The 18719-nt window shown below is 46.1% G+C and overlaps 1 protein-coding gene across 1 annotated transcript in view; it reads left to right on the top strand.

Annotated features, from left to right (window-relative positions):
- Nucleotides 1-18719, top strand: part of DBF4B (DBF4B-CDC7 kinase regulatory subunit) — a 185857-nt gene that overhangs the window by 103728 nt on the left and 63410 nt on the right. The window contains exons 3-4 of the mRNA XM_063959972.1: nt 14160-14296; nt 16588-16722. Of these exons, the coding sequence (XP_063816042.1) occupies nt 14160-14296; nt 16588-16722 (272 nt within the window). The remainder of the gene's footprint in view (nt 1-14159; nt 14297-16587; nt 16723-18719) is intronic.

The following is an 18719-nucleotide window of genomic DNA, read 5'->3' on the forward strand; positions in this document are numbered from 1 at the left end:
CCCTACACGGCGGGGGGGGGGGGGGGGGGGGGGGGGCGGTCAGCGGTTCATTGAGCCGCGACTGTTCTTCATCCCCTGTGCAGACGTTTCTTGCCTCCACGGCTGACTGATATCTGGTGAGTGTCCGTACACTGAAGTGTCACTGGAGTTCAGGGCCGGTGTGGCTTGATTAGTCCCCCGTCCAGACAGTTCGTGCTTCAGCAGCTGACTGAGATCCGGCGAGCGTCCGTACACCGACGCGCCGCCGGAGTTCAGAGCCGAGGCAGCCTGACTAGTCCCCGGGGGGGGGGTCTTTTGACAGACCCTATCCGTACGGCGGGGTACACGGCAAGCGTTGCACACAGCCGCTGCCGTAATACACTCCCTGCCGAGATAGGTACCTGCTTACACAGCACACGATCACCCAGGGAGCGCTGGTGAACCGGCGCCCTGCAGGGGAACGGGGCTGCAATAGGGCGGACCAGTCCAGAGGGTATTGCTCCCAACACACACCCGGTCAATACCCACCGAACACCATGAAGAACTACTCCCATAAGGTATACCTAAGTGCAAGTAGCTACTCGGACGAGCGGGACGCCGCCGTCCGAAGGACATTCAAGACTGTGTTTCCCTTCGTCTCTTTGGTCACTCACCAAGGGTCAGGTACCGCTCACATTACCGTGTTGACCAGGAGGTTAATATCACTTGTTGCGGGACATTATACTCTAATTTACTTTACTTTTTATTTATTTGCAGGATTAACTGCATTTAATCCTTACGTTACTTATATTTCTCATTTGTTTGGAAGATCTATGTCATTAATTACTTTTTGAATTGATCAGTAAAGATTTCTTACCTATATTGTGCAAGGTCCATATTTCTACACATTGGCCATTTTCCTATTGTATATAGGAGACACCCACACAACGAATAGGGCCAAGCGCAGCATTTAATCACCAATTACTGTCTATAGGCTAGTCACCTAAATGCTGCAGCTAGCCCGAACAGGTATACTCGGTGCGCAGAGTCACAAGCTTTCTGATCTTTGTGGACGCCTTGTCGGTGAAATGGGACTTTCATCTGGCATATCTGTTTCCTCCGATCATTCTGTTACCCAGGGTGGTGAGGAAAATAAAGCAAGCAAAGGGTGCCGTGGTTCTAATAGCTCCGGCTTGGCCCAGAAGGCATTGTACACAGATCTGCATAGAATGTCGATGGATGCTCCACTTCTGCACCCTCAACGTCCAGATCTACTAATGCAGGGTCCTTGTTATCCGACATCTGGATCAACTGTCTTTGACGGTGTGGCTCAAGAAACCTCTATCCTGAAGTCAAGAGAATTCTCACAACAGGTAATTCAAACAATGCTCAGAGCAAGGAAACCGTCCTCCGATCGTATTTATCACTGAATATGGCAGGCCTATATACATTGGTGCAGTGTGAGAGTTTCCAGGGTCTTCGCTTTCCTTCAGGCAGGAATGTATAAAGGTTTGAAGGTGACTTCCTTGAGAGTGCAAGTATCAGCAATGACTGACTGTATAATTCAAAAAGAAAATTGCCAATTTACAGGATGTTCTTTTTTTTTCCAGGGAATGCTGCGCATTCAACCTCCTTTTGTTCCTCTTGCAGTGCCTTGGGACTTAAGTCTAGTTCTGAAAGCTGTTCAAGTTGCCCTGTTTGAACCACTTAATAAAGTGGATCTTAAGTGGTTGACGGCTAAAGTTCTCTTTCTACTGACTATGGCATCAGCTAGAAGAGTGTCAGATCTAGGAGCGCTGTCATGTCATTCCCCCTTTTCTGATTTTTTTTTGTTTATCCAGCTAAAGCAGTTCTTAGAACTAGGTCTGGGTATCTTCCTAAGGCGGTGTCTAAATTCCACCTTAATGAAGACATTGTAGTCCCGGCTTTTCAGGTATCGGGACTTTCTGCGGGAGATGCATCGCTGGATGTGGTCCGGGCATTAAGGATCTACGTGGATCGTACCAGTGTCATCAGAAAGATAGATTCTCTCTTTATTCTCTACGGATTTCACAAGAGAGGATAGCCTGCTACTAAACAGACGCTGGCAAGATTGCTTCGAATAATGTTTTCAGAAGCTGATCTCCCTGTTCCGGCTAATGTCTCTGCTCACTCTACTCGTAAGGTAGGTCCTTCATGGGCAGCACGACATGGTGCTTCAGCAGAACAGATATGTAAGGCAGCCACATGGTCTTCCATTAACACATTTATTAGACATTATGACTTGGATACTTTTGCCTCTCATGACGCTGAATTCGGGCGTAAGGTTCTCCTGTCCAATCAGGAGCGTCCCCACCACTAAATTGCTTTGGGAAATCCCATTGTTATCCTGTGGATAACCTGTGGACCCTGCCGGAGAAATATACGTTATGGTAAGAACTTACCATTGATAACGGTATTTCTCCTAAGTCCACAGGGATCCCACCCTGACGCACCTGATTTGAGGATCCTTCTACTCACTAACCTCTTCCTCCTTGTACGGAAGGGTGTGCATGTGTGTTCTTCTCTCCTGATTAGGGCTTTACATGATGCTCCTAGTGCTTTGGAATACAACTGATTTGCCTGAGCCAGTGGGCGGGGATATATGGACGGGCCCGTTGCATCCTGGGAGGCCGAAAAGCATTTGGTGCCAATCCGCTGTCGCTCCATCATATCCCATTGTTATCCTGTGGAACCTGTGGACTTAGAAGAAATACGTTATCAACGGTAAGTTCTTACCATAACATATCTATATATTTTTCTCTAACGTCCTAAGTGGATGCTGGGGACTCCGTCAGGACCATGGGGAATAGCGGCTCCGCAGGAGACGGGGCACAAAAATAAAGCTTTAGGATTAGGTGGTGTGTACTGGCTCCTCCCCCTATGACCCTCCTCCAAGCCTCAGTTAGGTTTTTGTGCCCGTCCGAGCAGGGTGCAATCTAGGTGGCTCTCCTAAAGAGCTGCTTAGAAAAAGTTTTTTAGGTTTTTTATTTTCAGTGAGTCCTGCTGGCAACAGGCTCACTGCATCGAGGGACTTAGGGGAGAGAATTTCAACTCACCTGCGTGCAGGATGGATTGGATTCTTAGGCTACTGGACACCATTAGCTCCAGAGGGAGTCGGAACACAGGTCTCACCCTGGGGTTCGTCCCGGAGCCGCGCCGCCGACCCCCCTTACAGATGCTGAAGATTGAAGGTCCGGAAACAGGCGGCAGAAGGCTCTTCAGTCTTCATGAAGGTAGCGCACAGCACTGCAGCTGTGCGCCATTGTTGTCACACACTTCACACCAAGCGGTCACGGAGGGTGCAGGGCGCTGCTGGGGGCGCCCTGGGCAGCAATATTTTAATACCTTATGGCAAAAGAATACATCACATATAGCCATTGAGGCTATATGTATGTATTTAACCCATGCCAGTTATCTAAAACTACGGGAGGAAAGCCCGCCGAAATAGGGGGCGGGGCTTATTCTCCTCAGCACACAGCGCCATTTTCCTGCTCAGCTCCGCTGTGAGGAAGGCTCCCAGGACTCTCCCCTGCACTGCACTACAGAAACAGGGTAAAACAGAGAGGGGGGGCATTTTTTGGCGATATATTGGATATATTTAAGCTGCTATAAGGAACAACACTTATATAAGGTTGTTCCCATATATATTATAGCGCTTGGGTGTGTGCTGGCAAACTCTCCCTCTGTCTCCCCAAAGGGCTAGTGGGGTCCTGTCTTCGATAAGAGCATTCCCTGTGTGTCTGCTGTGTCGGTACGTGTGTGTCGACATGTATGAGGACGATGTTGGTGTGGAGGCAGAGCAATTGCCGATAATGGTGATGTCACCCCCCAGGGAGTCGACACCGGAATGGATGGCTTTGTTTATGGAATTACGTGATAATGTCAGCACATTACAAAAATCAGTTGACGACATGAGACGGCCGGCAAACCAGTTAGTACCTGCCCAGGCGTCTCAGACACCGTCAGGGGCTGTAAAGCGCCCTTTACCTCAGTCAGTCGACACAGACCCAGACACTGAATCTAGTGTCGACGGTGATGAAACAAACGTATTTTCAAGTAGGGCCACACGTTATATGATCACGGCAATGAAGGAGGCTTTGCATATCTCTGATACTGCAAGTACCACAAAAAGGGGTATTATGTGGGGGGTGAAAAAACTACCTGTAGTTTTTCCTGAATCAGAGGAATTAAATGATGTATGTGATGAAGCGTGGGTTAACCCAGATAGAAAAATGCTAATTTCAAAAAAGTTATTAGCATTATACCCTTTCCCGCCAGAGGTTAGGGCGCGCTGGAAAACACCCCCTAGGGTGGATAAGGCGCTCACACGCTTATCAAAACAAGTGGCGTTACCGTCTCCTGATACGGCCGCCCTCAGGGATCCAGCGGATAGGAGACTGGAAACTACCCTAAAAAGTATATACACACATACTGGTGTTATACTGCGACCAGCCATCGCCTCAGCCTGGATGTGCAGTGCTGGGGTCGTCTGGTTGGATTCCCTGACTGAAAATATTGATACCCTGGATAGGGACAGTATTTTATTGACTATAGAGCAATTAAAGGATGCTTTCCTTTATATGCGAGATGCGCAGAGAGATATTTGCACTCTGGCATCGAGAGTAAATGCGATGTCCATATCTGCCAGAAGGAGTTTATGGACGCGACAGTGGTCAGGTGATGCGGATTCCAAACGACATATGGAAGTATTACCGTATAAAGGGGAGGAATTATTTGGCGTCGGTCTATCGGATCTGGTGGCCACGGCAACTGCCGGAAAATCCACCTTTTTACCTCAGACCCCCTCCCAACAGAAAAAGACACCGTCTTTTCAGCCGCAGTCCTTTCGGTCCTAAAAGAACAAGCGGACAAAAGGACAGTCATATCTGCCTCGGGGCAGAGGAAGGGGTAAGAGAGGGCAGCAAGCAGCCCCTGCCCAGGAACAGAAGCCCTCCCAGGGTTCTGCAAAGCCCTCAGCATGACGCTGGGGCCTTACAAGCGGACTCAGGAGCGGTGGGGGGTCGACTCAAGAATTTCAGCGCACAGTGGGCTTGCTCACAGGTGGACCCCTGGATTCTGCAGGTAGTATCTCAGGGTTACAGGTTGGAATTCGAGAAGTCTCCCCCTCGCCGGTTCCTAAAGTCTGCTTTGCCAACGTCTCCCTCAGACAGGGCGACGGTATTGGAAGCCATTCACAAGCTGTTTTCTCAGCAGGTGATAGTCAAGGTACCCCTCCTACAACAGGGAAAGGGGTATTACTCCACGCTATTTGTGGTACCGAAGCCGGACGGCTCGGTAAGACCTATTCTAAATCTGAAATCTTTGAACCTGTACATACAAAAATTCAAGTTCAAGATGGAGTCACTCAGAGCAGTGATAGCGAATCTGGAAGAAGGGGACTTTATGGTGTCCCTGGACATAAAGGATGCTTACCTGCATGTCCCAATTTGCCCTTCACATCAAGGGTACCTCAGGTTCGTGGTGCAAAACTGTCATTATCAGTTTCAGACGCTGCCGTTTGGATTGTCCACGGCACCTCGGGTCTTTACCAAGGTAATGGCCGAAATGATGATTCTTCTGCGAAGAAGAGGCGTATTAATTATCCCTTACTTGGACGATCTCCTGATAAGGGCAAGGTCCAGAGAACAGCTGGAGGACGGAGTAGCACTAACCCAACTAGTGCTGCAACAACACGGGTGGATTCTGAATTTTCCAAAATCTCAGTTGACCCCGACGACACGTCTGCTGTTCCTGGGAATGATTCTGGACACGGTTCAGAAAAAGGTGTTTCTTCCGGAGGAGAAAGCCAGGGAGTTATCCGAACTTGTCAGGAACCTCCTAAAACCAGGGACAGAGTCTGTGCATCAATGCACAAGAGTCCTGGGAAAGATGGTGGCTTCTTACGAAGCGATTCCATTCGGCAGATTCCACGCACGAACTTTTCAGTGGGATCTGCTGGACAAATGGTCCGGATCGCATCTGCAGATGCATCAGCGGATAACCTTATCGCCACGGACAAGGGTGTCTCTTCTGTGGTGGTTGCAGAGTGCTCATCTGTTAGAGGGCCGCAGATTCGGCATACAGGACTGGGTCCTGGTGACCACTGATGCCAGTCTGAGAGGCTGGGGAGCGGTCACACAGGGAAGAAACTTCCAGGGAGTATGGTCAAGCCTGGAGATGTCTCTTCACATAAATATACTGGAGCTAAGAGCGATTTACAATGCTCTAAGTCTGGCAAAACCCCTGCTTCAGGGTCAGCCGGTGTTGATCCAGTCGGACAACATCACGGCAGTCGCCCACGTAAACAGACAGGGCGGCACAAGAAGCAGGACAGCAATGGCAGAAGCTGCAAGGATTCTTCGCTGGGCGGAAGATCATGTGATAGCACTGTCAGCAGTATTCATTCCGGGAGTGGACAACTGGGAAGCAGACTTCCTCAGCAGACACGATCTACACCCGGGAGAGTGGGGACTTCATCCAGAAGTCTTCCACATGATTGTGAACCGTTGGGAAAAACCAATGGTGGATATGATGGCGTCCCGCCTCAACAAAAAACTGGACAGGTATTGCGCCAGGTCAAGAGACCCTCAGGCAATAGCTGTGGACGCTCTGGTAACACCGTGGGTGTTTCCAGTCAGTGTATGTGTTCCCTCCTCTGCCTCTCATACCAAAAGTACTGAGAATTATACGGCAAAAGGGAGTAAGAACGATACTAGTGGCTCCGGATTGGCCAAGAAGAACTTGGTACCCGGAACTTCAAGAGATGCTCACGGAGGATCCGTGGCCTCTACCTCTAAGACGGGACCTGCTTCAGCAGGGACCGTGTCTATTCCAAGACTTACCGCGGCTGCGTTTGACGGCATGGCGGTTGAACGCCGAATTCTAAGGGAAAAAGGCATTCCGGAAGAGGTCATTCCTACACTGGTAAAAGCCAGGAAGGAGGTGACTGCACAACATTATCACCGCATTTGGAGAAAATATGTTGCGTGTTGTGAGGCTAGGAAGGCCCCCACGGAGGAATTTCAACTGGGTCGATTCCTACATTTCCTGCAAACAGGATTGTCTATGGGCCTCAAATTGGGGTCCATTAAGGTTCAAATTTCGGCCCTGTCGATTTTCTTCCAGAAAGAATTGGCTTCAGTTCCTGAAGTCCAGACTTTTGTAAAAGGAGTACTACATATACAGCCCCTGGTTGGGCCCCCAGTGGCACCGTGGGATCTTAATGTAGTCTTGGATTTTCTCAAATCCCATTGGTTTGAGCCGCTCAAATCGGTGGAGTTGAAGTATCTTACATGGAAAGTAACCATGCTACTGTCCCTGGCTTCAGCCAGGAGAGTATCAGAATTGGCGGCTTTATCATATAAGAGCCCATATCTGATTTTCCATACGGACAGGGCAGAACTGCGGACGCGTCCTCATTTTCTGCCTAAGGTGGTGTCAGCGTTTCACCTGAACCAGCTTATTGTGGTGCCTGCGGCTACTAACGATTTGGAGGATTCCAAGTTGTTGGACGTGGTCCGGACATTGAAAATATATATTTCAAGAACGGTGGGAGTCAGAAAGTCTGACTCACTGTTTATATTGTATGCACCCAACAAGATGGGTGCTCCTGCTTCTAAGCAGACGATTGCTCGTTGGATTTGTAGCACAATTCAACTTGCACATTCTGTGGCAGGCTTGCCACAACCTAAATCTGTCAAGGCCCATTCCACAAGGAAAGTGGGCTCATCCTGGGCGGCTGCCCGGGGGGTCTCGGCATTACAACTCTGCCGAGCTGCTACTTGGTCAGGGGCAAACACGTTTGCAAAATTCTACAAATTTGATACCCTGGCTGAGGAGGACCTTGAGTTCTCTCATTCGGTGCTGCAGAGTCATCCGCACTCTCCCGCCCGTTTGGGAGCTTTGGTATAATCCCCATGGTCCTGACGGAGTCCCCAGCATCCACTTAGGACGTTAGAGAAAATAAGAATTTACTTACCGATAATTCTATTTCTCGTAGTCCGTAGTGGATGCTGGGCGCCCATCCCAAGTGCGGATTGTCTGCAATACTTGTACATAGTTATTGTTACAAACAAATACGGGTTGTTATTGTTGTGAGCCGTCTGTTCAGAGGCTCCTACGTTTGTCATACTGTTAACTGGGTTCAGATCACAAGTTATACGGTGTGATTGGTGTGGCTGGTATGAGTCTTACCCGGGATTCAATATCCTTCCTTATTGTGTACGCTCGTCCGGGCACAGTATCCTAACTGAGGCTTGGAGGAGGGTCATAGGGGGAGGAGCCAGTACACACCACCTAATCCTAAAGCTTTATTTTTGTGCCCTGTCTCCTGCGGAGCCGCTATTCCCCATGGTCCTGACTGAGTCCCCAGCATCCACTACGGACTACGAGAAATAGAATTATCGGTAAGTAAATTCTTATTATTTATTTTTTCTTCCAATAGTGGTTTCAGCATTTCGTATTAACCAGGACATAGGCCCTCATTCCAAGTTGCTCGCTAGCTACTTTTAGCAGCCGTGCAAGCGCATAGTTACACTCCCTCGTGGGCGGCATTTTTTCGCTTTGCAAGTGTGCGAACGCCTGTGCAGCCGAGCTCTGCAAAAACATTTTGTGCAAAACATGACTACTCCTGCAGTTACTTATCCTGTGGATGAATTCAGTGACGAAGGTCCCGCAATTGACGTCGGACACCTGCCCTGCAAACGCCTGGACACGTCTGCGTTTTCCCAAACACTCCCAGAAAACTGTCAGTTGACACCCATAAACGCCCTCTTCCTGTCAATCTCCTGGCGATCGGCTGTGCGAATGGATTCTTCGGTAGAACCATTACACAGCAACGATGCTCTTTGTGCCCATACGACGCGTGTGCGCATTGTGGTGCATGCGCAGTTTTGCCTTCTTTTCTTTTTTTTTTTTTTTTTAATGATCGCTGCGCAGTGAACAACGGCAGCTAGCGATCAACTCGGAATGACCCCCATAGTCCTTCCAGCTTTTTGTCAGCCTTCAGCCAATAAAGCCTGTCTGTTAAGTTTGTTGAACATTGTCCGTGCCTTACGCACGTGGAACGTACTGCTTCTTTCCGATGTACAGATTCCCTGTAGTCCTAATGGATGCTCCAAAAAGAGGCTGGCCACCCAGATCAGCCACCTGGTCTTCCATGCACACATTTACAAAGTTTTATGGTTTCCATACATTCGGTGCTAGTGAGGCCAGTGTAGGATGTAAAATTTGGAGAGCATTTGTTTCTGATGTCATCTCCCCTCCCCTCCCCTCTTTAAGTTGGCTTGCTTTTGAATGATCCCACAGGTAATGGCAACCCCCAGATGGAGTATAAAGGAAACAGGATTTTTACTCGAGGGGTTTGTTTTGTTTTTGTTTTTTGGGGGGGGGGAGGGGGGGTTCATTTTTTTGTTTTTCATTTATAACATCCACAACATCCAAAGCGGAAATCCTGACTACTGAATGGAGACTTCTGAGAAAGTAGTTCAGCAAATGTGATATCCAGTTTATTTAAAGTCTGCAACTAGTCCGCATCTAAATGGGCCTACCCACGGTGAGATTTGTACCATGCGATTTCCCTTGAAGTCCTGGGAGCCAATACTGCATATACACACTGTGCAATCTGAACCAAAATAAGATCATTTTAAATAGTGGGTATTACAGGGGAGTGGGTGGCACCTTTTTCACAGGTGATAAATAGCAGCAAAGTGCTCGCTCTTGTTGGATTAAGCAGTGGCTGTTGCAGAGGGAGTTATTCTCACATGCCACTGCTTCAGGAGAATAATCCTGAGGATTACCGGAATTACCTGTGGATGAATGAGGAGATGTTCCAGGAGTAGCTACGACTAGTGACACACCTCACCGAGAAGTGGGACACGAACATGCGTTGACTATATCTGCTCAGGACAGGCTACCCTGTGTTATCTAGCTACTGGGAAATCGCTGGCTAACCTCAAATTCAGCACCCTCATCTCCCCTCAGGCTTTGGGGCTCATCATTACCGAGAACTTCAAGGCCTTGTACATTGTGCTCAAAAAGGAGTATATTAAGGTAAGAACATGCAGGGTTTATTGTCTAGGCCATGGGTTTTTCAGCTTTGGCCCTCCAGCTGTTGTGGCACTACACATCCCAGCATGCCCAGTCACATTTTAGGTAATGGGGCATGCACAGTCTTTGACAGTGCATGTTGGACTGTGTAGTTCCACAACAGCTGGAGGGCCAAAGATGAGAAACCCCATGCCGTAGGGTATAATGGGAGGTTAGTGCATTCCTGGAAACCATGTCACCCAACCATGTAAACACTATTTGTATTTAAGTGTTTAATGCAGTGGTTCTTAAACTGTTTGGCACCCTGGGGGGTTTCAAAGCACTTGAAGGGGTGCATTTGGTTGGTGGTACCAATTAAAATATTTCTGGGAAATATTTTAGCCAAAAGCAGTCGTAGTGGCTTCCAATAAAAACTATGTGGAAAAACAGGAGCAATTAATGTTACCCTCGGATGACATCCCCTTTTTTTTTACCTAATGTTTTGTAGTTGGTTTTTTTATTTTTATTTTTTGCTACATTTCTCAATATGAAAGTTTTTGACCTGGTGGTGCCATGAAAAAAATGCAAATACTCTAGGGTGCTGCGATTCTAAACCGTTTGGGAACCACCGGTTTACTGTATGAACTTTGAAATCAATACCATGCGGCCTGGAGTGGCATGCTTTTTTGTTGTGTGTAAAATGCTGAAGTTAATGGTGGGTGCAGGATGCACCGTAATAGCTGAAAAGTCATCGTTGCCCCATTCCAAGCAAAAAATTTTACTGAAATCATGGGTGTGGTGGTTGTTTAGGCCTTTGTAAAATTCCCACCCCTCCACTGCAATTTTCAGTATTGCTTTTCTCCTGCCTACAAATGGTGTATGTTTAAAAATTACATTTAACTTTGCAATGCATTGCTTTTAAAAATTATTTCTATATTTACTTTCTAGTCTCCTGTTTCTACTGGAGAGTTGAGACAGATCATGGAGGAGTTTGAGAAGAGGTGGAACTTTCCCAATTGTGACGGGACCATCGACTGAAGCACATCCGGATCACTCCTCTTGGGAAAAGTGGCTCTTTGTATTCTAGTTACAAAGGGTTCTTCATCGTCGTGATGATGGCAATTGTAAATGCCAACTATGAATTCCTTTTTGTTGATTTTGGGAGAAATGGTAGGGCCTCAGATGGTGGCTCATTAAAAGACAGTGTTCTATGAAAGGCTGGAGGCTTAGACTCTGCACTTACCCAAAGCAGAGGACTGCAGGCACAGTCTGAACTTTGTCTGCGTGGTCCATGAGGCTTTCGCTCTGCATGAACACATCATGAAGCCCTACGCACAAAGGGTGTTGACCAAAGAACAGAGGATCTTTAACTATCAGCTGCCTCAGGCCCAGCGTATTGTGGAGAATGTGTTAGGGATCCTTAGCAGACAATTTTTTTATTTATTTTTTGTATTTTCCACAGTGACATTGACCTGTGGATCGACAATCAACTGTATTGTGTTGACCTGCTGTGAGCTGCATAATTTTACGAGGCACAGGACCCGACAATCAAGGTTGACAACGGGTCTGCCAGAGGACACTGACATCATTACAGACACTGACTGGACTGTGGTCTTTGAACACCAGTCAACCTGTCAATCTGCCCCTGCAAAGGCCAAAAATGTCAGGGAGGACTACCTGTCCTTTTTTAAAGGAGTAGGGGCAGTGGACTGGCAGGAATCCTTCATTACTTAAATTTGTATTATTTATGCTATGTGGTGGTTACATTGCTTTTAATACAGGATTGTTTTTTGTAATAAATTACATTAGCTTTCACCTTCTGGTATCGGTGTATTTACTTGTGTGTGCTGTAAATGTGTGTTGCATGCATACATTCAGGTAATGGTAACCCTTTGTATGTAGTTGATATGGCCTCACTGAACACCCTATTTTCCACTACTTATCCACCTTTAAAAAAAACTGTAGCGATGAAGTGCAGCTTGGTGGGTGTTTGTTGAGGACATACTGAACCAACCATATCCTATTAGCCACGGTAAGTACCGGCTTTTTGCGGAGGCGAAAACACACGGGTTACACTGAACCCGTGTGTTTTCACCCAATATTGTGGTTTGTTTGTTTGTTTGTTTTTCCTAGCTATCAAATAGGATGGCTTTGGGGGGAAAAAGCTTGACTATTGATTAAAGTGTTTTTCGCTCAAGAGGTTTCATCGCAGTTAATAGGATATGGTGGAAACATGGGTCCAGTATGATTTCCTGATGGACGGGATGCCGGCGGTCAGAGTACAGACAGTAGCTTCCCATCCATCAGATTTCCAACAGCCTTCCAGTAAGCCCCCTCACCTGTTCCCTACCCTAACCCTCCTTTGTGGGTGCCTAAACCTAACCCTCCCTCCCCAGTACCTAACCCTAACCTTTCCATCCCTGAACCCTAACCCCTCTTCTAAAGGCTAACACCCCCCCCCCCCCCCCCCCCACGACCCCCCAACCCCCCACTGAAAGAAAGCTCAAGATTTCAGGCTTCGTTATTTAGACTCCAGGATCCCGAGTTGTGTGGGGCTTTAGACGCTGGTGTTCCTGCAGTGGACAGGACTTTGGCGTCTATTTCGAGCGCCAGTATCCTGTCCGTCGGGAAGCTGACTGCTTCCCGGAAACATATTACACAAATTACAAGCACGTGTACAAATTTAAACCCCAACATTACAAATTTTAGAAAATACTGTTTTCGTAAATTTACAGCCCTATGCATAAATTCCTCTGCATGCTTAAAAATTGTTCTGAGCTGGATGCAGAACTGGATCTGTGGGAGGTGGTGTGGTGGTCCGGCGTTGCTTTCGTGGCTGTGGTGTTGAAGATGCGGCCTCCTCCAGTTCTGCCGGCTCGCTTGTGGGAAGCCCCACATACAGCTGGGATATCATCCTATAACAAATACAAAAAAAACATTAGGATCATGTAAAAATTAACATATTAAAGTGTGGTTACTTACCAGATCTAGACTCTCTTCATCCTCTTCCGCCATAATGGGAGTCTCTGGTTCTAGTGTACCCTGTGCCTTTTTCTTCGGCTCTTGCGCCACAATGAAGTGCATGAGGTCATAGTACCACAGTGTTGGCGAATAAACCTCATCAGTCCTTGAACGTTGTGAAGTATAGTACTGTGTACAGTGCCATTATACACATTGCTGGCCAGATAGCTATGTTGCCCCCTATACTGCCCAGATAGCCATGCTGCCCCCACCATACACAATAAACATGCTGCTGCCCAAAACGCCACACCCATAGTGCCTAGATAGCCATGTTGCCCTCAGTGTCCCCACATTACATAAACATTCTGTTGCCCAAAAGCCACACCCATAGTACCCCTATAGTGCCTAGATAGCCATGCTGCCCCCACCGCTCCCCACAAGTGTAAACAGTGGTTTTTAATACTTTCCAAAACTCAAGGCTCCGGCTACTGCGTGATGGCTACCTTTCCTTCCACCACACCGTGTGAAAAGAGGAGGAGAGCTCAGTGAGTGGCTTGGGTGACGTAAACCGGGCTTTCAAGGCTTTTCTGTACACACTGTGATATGTACCATATTCAATGCAATTTAAACCGTTCGGTTTAAACCATAGGCAATTTAAGCCCTCTCCCTCTTTCTCTACCCCCCCCCCCCCCCCTTCCCCCTTTCCCATATGTATGAATTCTAGGAGTGATAGCTATACGTCCTAAGCACTAAAAGGAATGGTAAAGTTAAGGTATGGCAGATACATATTAGAGTCTCACCAGAATCCTGGGCTCCTTATAATTTAGGGAATATACATTCTGTTTTGGTGTAAAGTAGTTTGATGGCATCACTCAGCTTGTATGGTTTCCAAACATTACAGCATGGGTGCGGTTTCTGGCAATGAAATCCAAATGTTGCAAATCCATAATTGTTTTTTGAGGTCATCCTGAGAAGTGTTCCTCTTTTTAGAAGGTTTGTGCAGCAGAGTGCTTTGCACTTGTGTACAAGAGTGCTGCTCTGGGAGATGGTAAATGCAGGCCCTAATGTTAAATGCTTTTTTTATTTAGTGTTTGCATTGTGGTTAAACCAACTGTTGAAGCAATGTTGATGCAAGCTGTATATGTGCTAGGAGATTCTGGAACATAATAAACAAATTGCAACTTTGTCTACAGGTCACCTACATCAGGAGAGAGACGTAAAGTTGGATAAAAAGAAAAACATAATTTTTAAAGGGAAATTGTTCTATTTAGATCTTTCCCGCAGCAAGCAGACCCAGATCCTTGCTAAAGCCATTTGCAAGATGGGTGGGGTGAGTAAAATTTTATTTTCTGTTGAGCAAATAACAACTAAATAGGTTCATGTATACTTATTGCAAATTTCCATGGCACTTTGGTATGTCATAGAATAAAGCAAAGTAACTGTGAAAAGAAGTTATTGCTCATTCTCCAAATATATTCTAAAATGGTCTGGACAGGTTTTTTTGGTATTCGTTAGAAAAGATAATTAGATAATAGTGATATCAAACTAATTTCTTTCTTGCGTTAGCACCACACTCCTTCAATCTTCTAATCTGTTATTTAGTTTTATTTAAATGGAAAAAAGTAGTCACCTTGCTGTTTGGTATCATCATGTGCACCACTGAACATGGACTAAAGGAGAAAGTTGCCTGAAGAGCGCAGAATTTTTTTTTTTTTTTGTTATAAGAAGGCATGTTAAAGGCTAGAAGACCATCTTCAAGCAGCTTGATTTTCCTGTACAGTTGCAAATATTAAGGAGTTTATAGTCCATGAGGCTGTAACCAACCTTCTTTTGATGCAGCCAGATTAAATAGAAGAATGGTAGGAAAGAGCCAAAGAAAACTTCCAAAGAGATACAAGCTGAGATCCATGGTCAAAGTATGTCAGTGAGTGTACCACTCAATGCTTTTTGAGCGATAGTGGCTTGATAGAAGACCACCCAGGAGGACTCCACTTTTGAAAAAGCATAAAAAAGCTAGACTGGAATCACAGAATGGGCTATGGACAAGTAACAATGCTTCTGGGAGAATATCCTTTGGACAGATGACTAAAAACTGGAGCTTTTTGGCAAGTCACATTAAATCTGTTCACAGATGGGGGGAAATTAAGCTTTCAAAATATACCGCACCATACCAACTGTGAAACATGGAGGAGGCACAGCTGTGTTTTTTGGCTGCTTTGCCCGAAAACACAGCTGTGCCTCCTTCATGTTTCACAGTAGGTATGGTGCTTTATTTTTTTAAATTTGTCACAGATGTGTCGGTCAGAAAGAAAGCTCAAGACTATCAAGGCCTTCCAGAGCAAAATATACTACCCAGTGTCAGAAAGCTATATTCTGCAGGTTATGGGTCCTCTAACCAAAAACACAGCTAAAAGCACCCGAGAATGGATAAGAACAAAACATTGGCCTGTCCTGAAGTGGCCTTCTATGAAAGGAGCTGAAAACATAGTCTTTGGAAGGCATTTGTCAAACATGATGCAGCTGTAGCAGTTTGCTCACGGGGAGGGGGCCAAGCAACCTGTTGACAGGTGCAGAAGGCTCATTGAGAGCTTGATTGCAGTGATTGCCTCTAAAGGTTGTACAACCAAATATTACATTACAGGTTGCACTATATTTGTCCATGCAACTTTCATTTCTTTTACAGGTTGAGTATCCCATATCCAAATATTCCGAAATACGGAATATTCCGAAATACGGACTTTTTTGAGTGAGATAGTGAAACCTTTGTTTTTTGATGGCTCAATGTACACAAACTTTGTTTAATACACAGTTTTTAAAAAAATATTGTATTAAATGACCTTCAGGCTGTGTGTATGAGGTGTATATGAAACATAAATGAATTGTGTGAATGTAGACACACTTTGTTTAATGCACAAAGTTATAAAAAATATTGGCTAAAATGACCTTCAGGCTGTGTGTATAAGGTGTACATGTAACATAAATGCATTCTGTGCTTAGATTTAGGTCCCATCACCATGATCTCTCATTATGGTATGCAATTATTCCAAAAGCATTTTGGATAAGGGAGACTCAACCGGTATTTAAAATATTCTCTTGAATCAACGATGTAATAGTTAACATTACTGCCTCACAGCACTGAGGTCATGGGTTCGATACCCCCCACGGCCCTAACTCTGGAGTTTGTATATTCTCCCCATGCTTGTGTGGGTTTCCTCCGAGTACTCCAGTTTCCTCCCACAATCAAAAAATATACAGGTAGGTTAATTGTCTACTGACAAAATTAACCCTAGTGTGAATGTGTGTGCTGTATGTGGCAGGGAATATAAATTCTAAGCTCCAGTGGGGCAGGGACTGATGTGAATGGCCAAATATTCTCTGTAAAGCTATGTGGAATATGTGTGCGCTATGTAAATAGCTGACATTAAATTAAAATCAAATGCAATGTCTGATTTCTATTGAATATGGAATAAACAATGACGAATGACCATTACATTCAAGAAAAATGTGGGTGTTTTTTTTGTTTTTTATGGAACGGTACTAACTAATTTGTCCACTTCTGTATGGTTAGTGCTTTGTCTCTGTACCACTTTTCAGAGCCCTATCTGCTTTTTCCCTCAAAAGGTCATTGAAGGATTCTTAAGCAAAGATGTCCATTATGTGGTGACAGGAAGCAGAGAAACTTCAGGCATTGTTAAGGGGCGCTCAGGAGATAAAAGAGAGGTGTGCTTGCAACGCCAGGCTACAAAAAAGATGAAGGTAAGATAGAAATATCAAATCTATCTATATATTTAAAAGGAAAAAAAAAAGCCCCTTCTACCAGGCTCAGTCTAGAAACTGTGCCCGAGGAGACGGACATACTTTGAGAGAAGGAAATACACAGATAGTGGTGAGATTCACATCAGCTCACATATAACAAAAGGAAAGCCAAGTTAACAAACAATAAATGATTCAGCAACGGCTAAACCAACAATACTTAACCAAGTAACAATGCAGGAACACAAAACACTGGGCGGGCGCCCAGCATCCTCTACAGACTATGAGAAAAGGATTTGCCGGTAGGTAATTAAAATCCTATTAATTTTCTTACGTTCTAGAGGATGCTGGGGTCCAATTTAGTACCATGGGGATGTACCAAAGCTCCCAGTACGGAAGGGAGAGTGCTGAGGTTCCTGCAGAACAGATTGACCAAACTTTTTAGGTCAAAGTATCGAACTTGTAGAACTTAGCAAACGTGTTCGACCCCGACCAAGTAGCTTCTCGGCAAAGCTGAAGAGCCGAGACACCCTGGGCAGCCGCCCAGGAAGAACCCACTTTACAGGTAGAGTACCGATTTTGGAATCTGCAAACCAGTCGCAGAATAAGCATGCTGGATATTAAGCCTGATCCAGCGCGAAATCGTCTGCTTAGAAGCAGGACACCCATTCTTGTTGGGATCATGAAGGACAAATAGTGCGTCCGACTTCCTGTGACGAGCTGTTTGCTTCACATATATCTTCAAAGCCTGCACAACATCCAAGAACTTTGAGGTAATAGAGGTGTCAGTAACCACTGGCACCATAATAGGTTGGTTGATATGGAAAGCCGATACAACCTTTGGAAGAAACCGCTGACTCGTTCTGAGCTCAGCTCTATCCTCATTGAAAATAAAGTAGGGTCTCTTGTGCGACAATGCCCCCTATTCCGACACACGTCTTGCAGATGCCAATGCCAACAGTGTGACCGCCTTCCAAGTAAGAAACTTTAGGTCTACCTTCTGTAAAGTTTCGAACCAATCCGATTGCAAGGAACTGCAGCACCACATTAAGATCCCAAGGTGCCGTAGAAGGCACAAAGGTGGGCTGGATGTGCAGAACTCCTTTCAAAAATGTCTGAACCTCGGGGAGAGCAGCCAATTGTTTCTTGAAGAAAATGGACAAGGCCGAAATCTGGACTTAAATGGAGCCCAAGCGTAGGCCCACATCTACACCTGCTTGCAGAAAGAGGAGAAAACGTCCAAATTGAAACTCCACCGTTGGAAATTTCTTGGAATCACACCAAGACACATACTACTTCCAAATCGGATGGTAATGCTTAGATGTTACTCCCTTCCTAGCTTGAATCAGAGTAGGAATTACCTTGTTTGGAATGCCCTTCCGAGCTAAGATCTAGCGTTCAAACTCCATGCCGTCAAACGTAGCCGTGGTAAGTATTGATAGGCGAATGGCCCCTGTAGTAGAAGGTCCTCGCGAAGAGGAAGAGGCCTTGGATCCTCCATCAGTAAACCCAGAAGATCTGCGTGCCAAGCTCGTCTTGGCCAGTCCGGATCGCCTGAACTCTCGTTCTTTTTATTAGTTTTAGAATCCTTGGGATGAGTGGAAGAGGAAGGAACACATACACGGGCTGGAACACCCACGGAGTTACCAGGGCGTCCACCGCCACTGCTTGCGGGTCCTGTGACCTGGAACAGTACCTCCGAAGCTTCTTGTTGAGGCGAGAGGCCATCATGTCTATCTAAGGTACGCCCCAATGGCTTGTTACCTCTGCGAACACCTCCGGGTGGAGGCCCCATTCTCCTGGATGGAGATCGTGTCTGCTGAGGAAGTCCGCTTCCCAGTTGTCCACTCCCGGAATGAAGATCGCTGACAATGCCACTGCGTTTCTTTCTGCCCAGAGGAGGATTCTTGTTACCTCTGACATTGCAGTTCTGCTCTTCGTTCCGCCTTGTCTGACTGAACTTGAATTGCTTGATATTTCAGAAGATGAGCCATTTGTAG

The sequence above is a fragment of the Pseudophryne corroboree genome, chromosome 3 (genome assembly GCF_028390025.1).
Source record: "Pseudophryne corroboree isolate aPseCor3 chromosome 3, aPseCor3.hap2, whole genome shotgun sequence".
Classification (NCBI taxonomy): Eukaryota; Metazoa; Chordata; class Amphibia; order Anura; family Myobatrachidae; genus Pseudophryne; species Pseudophryne corroboree.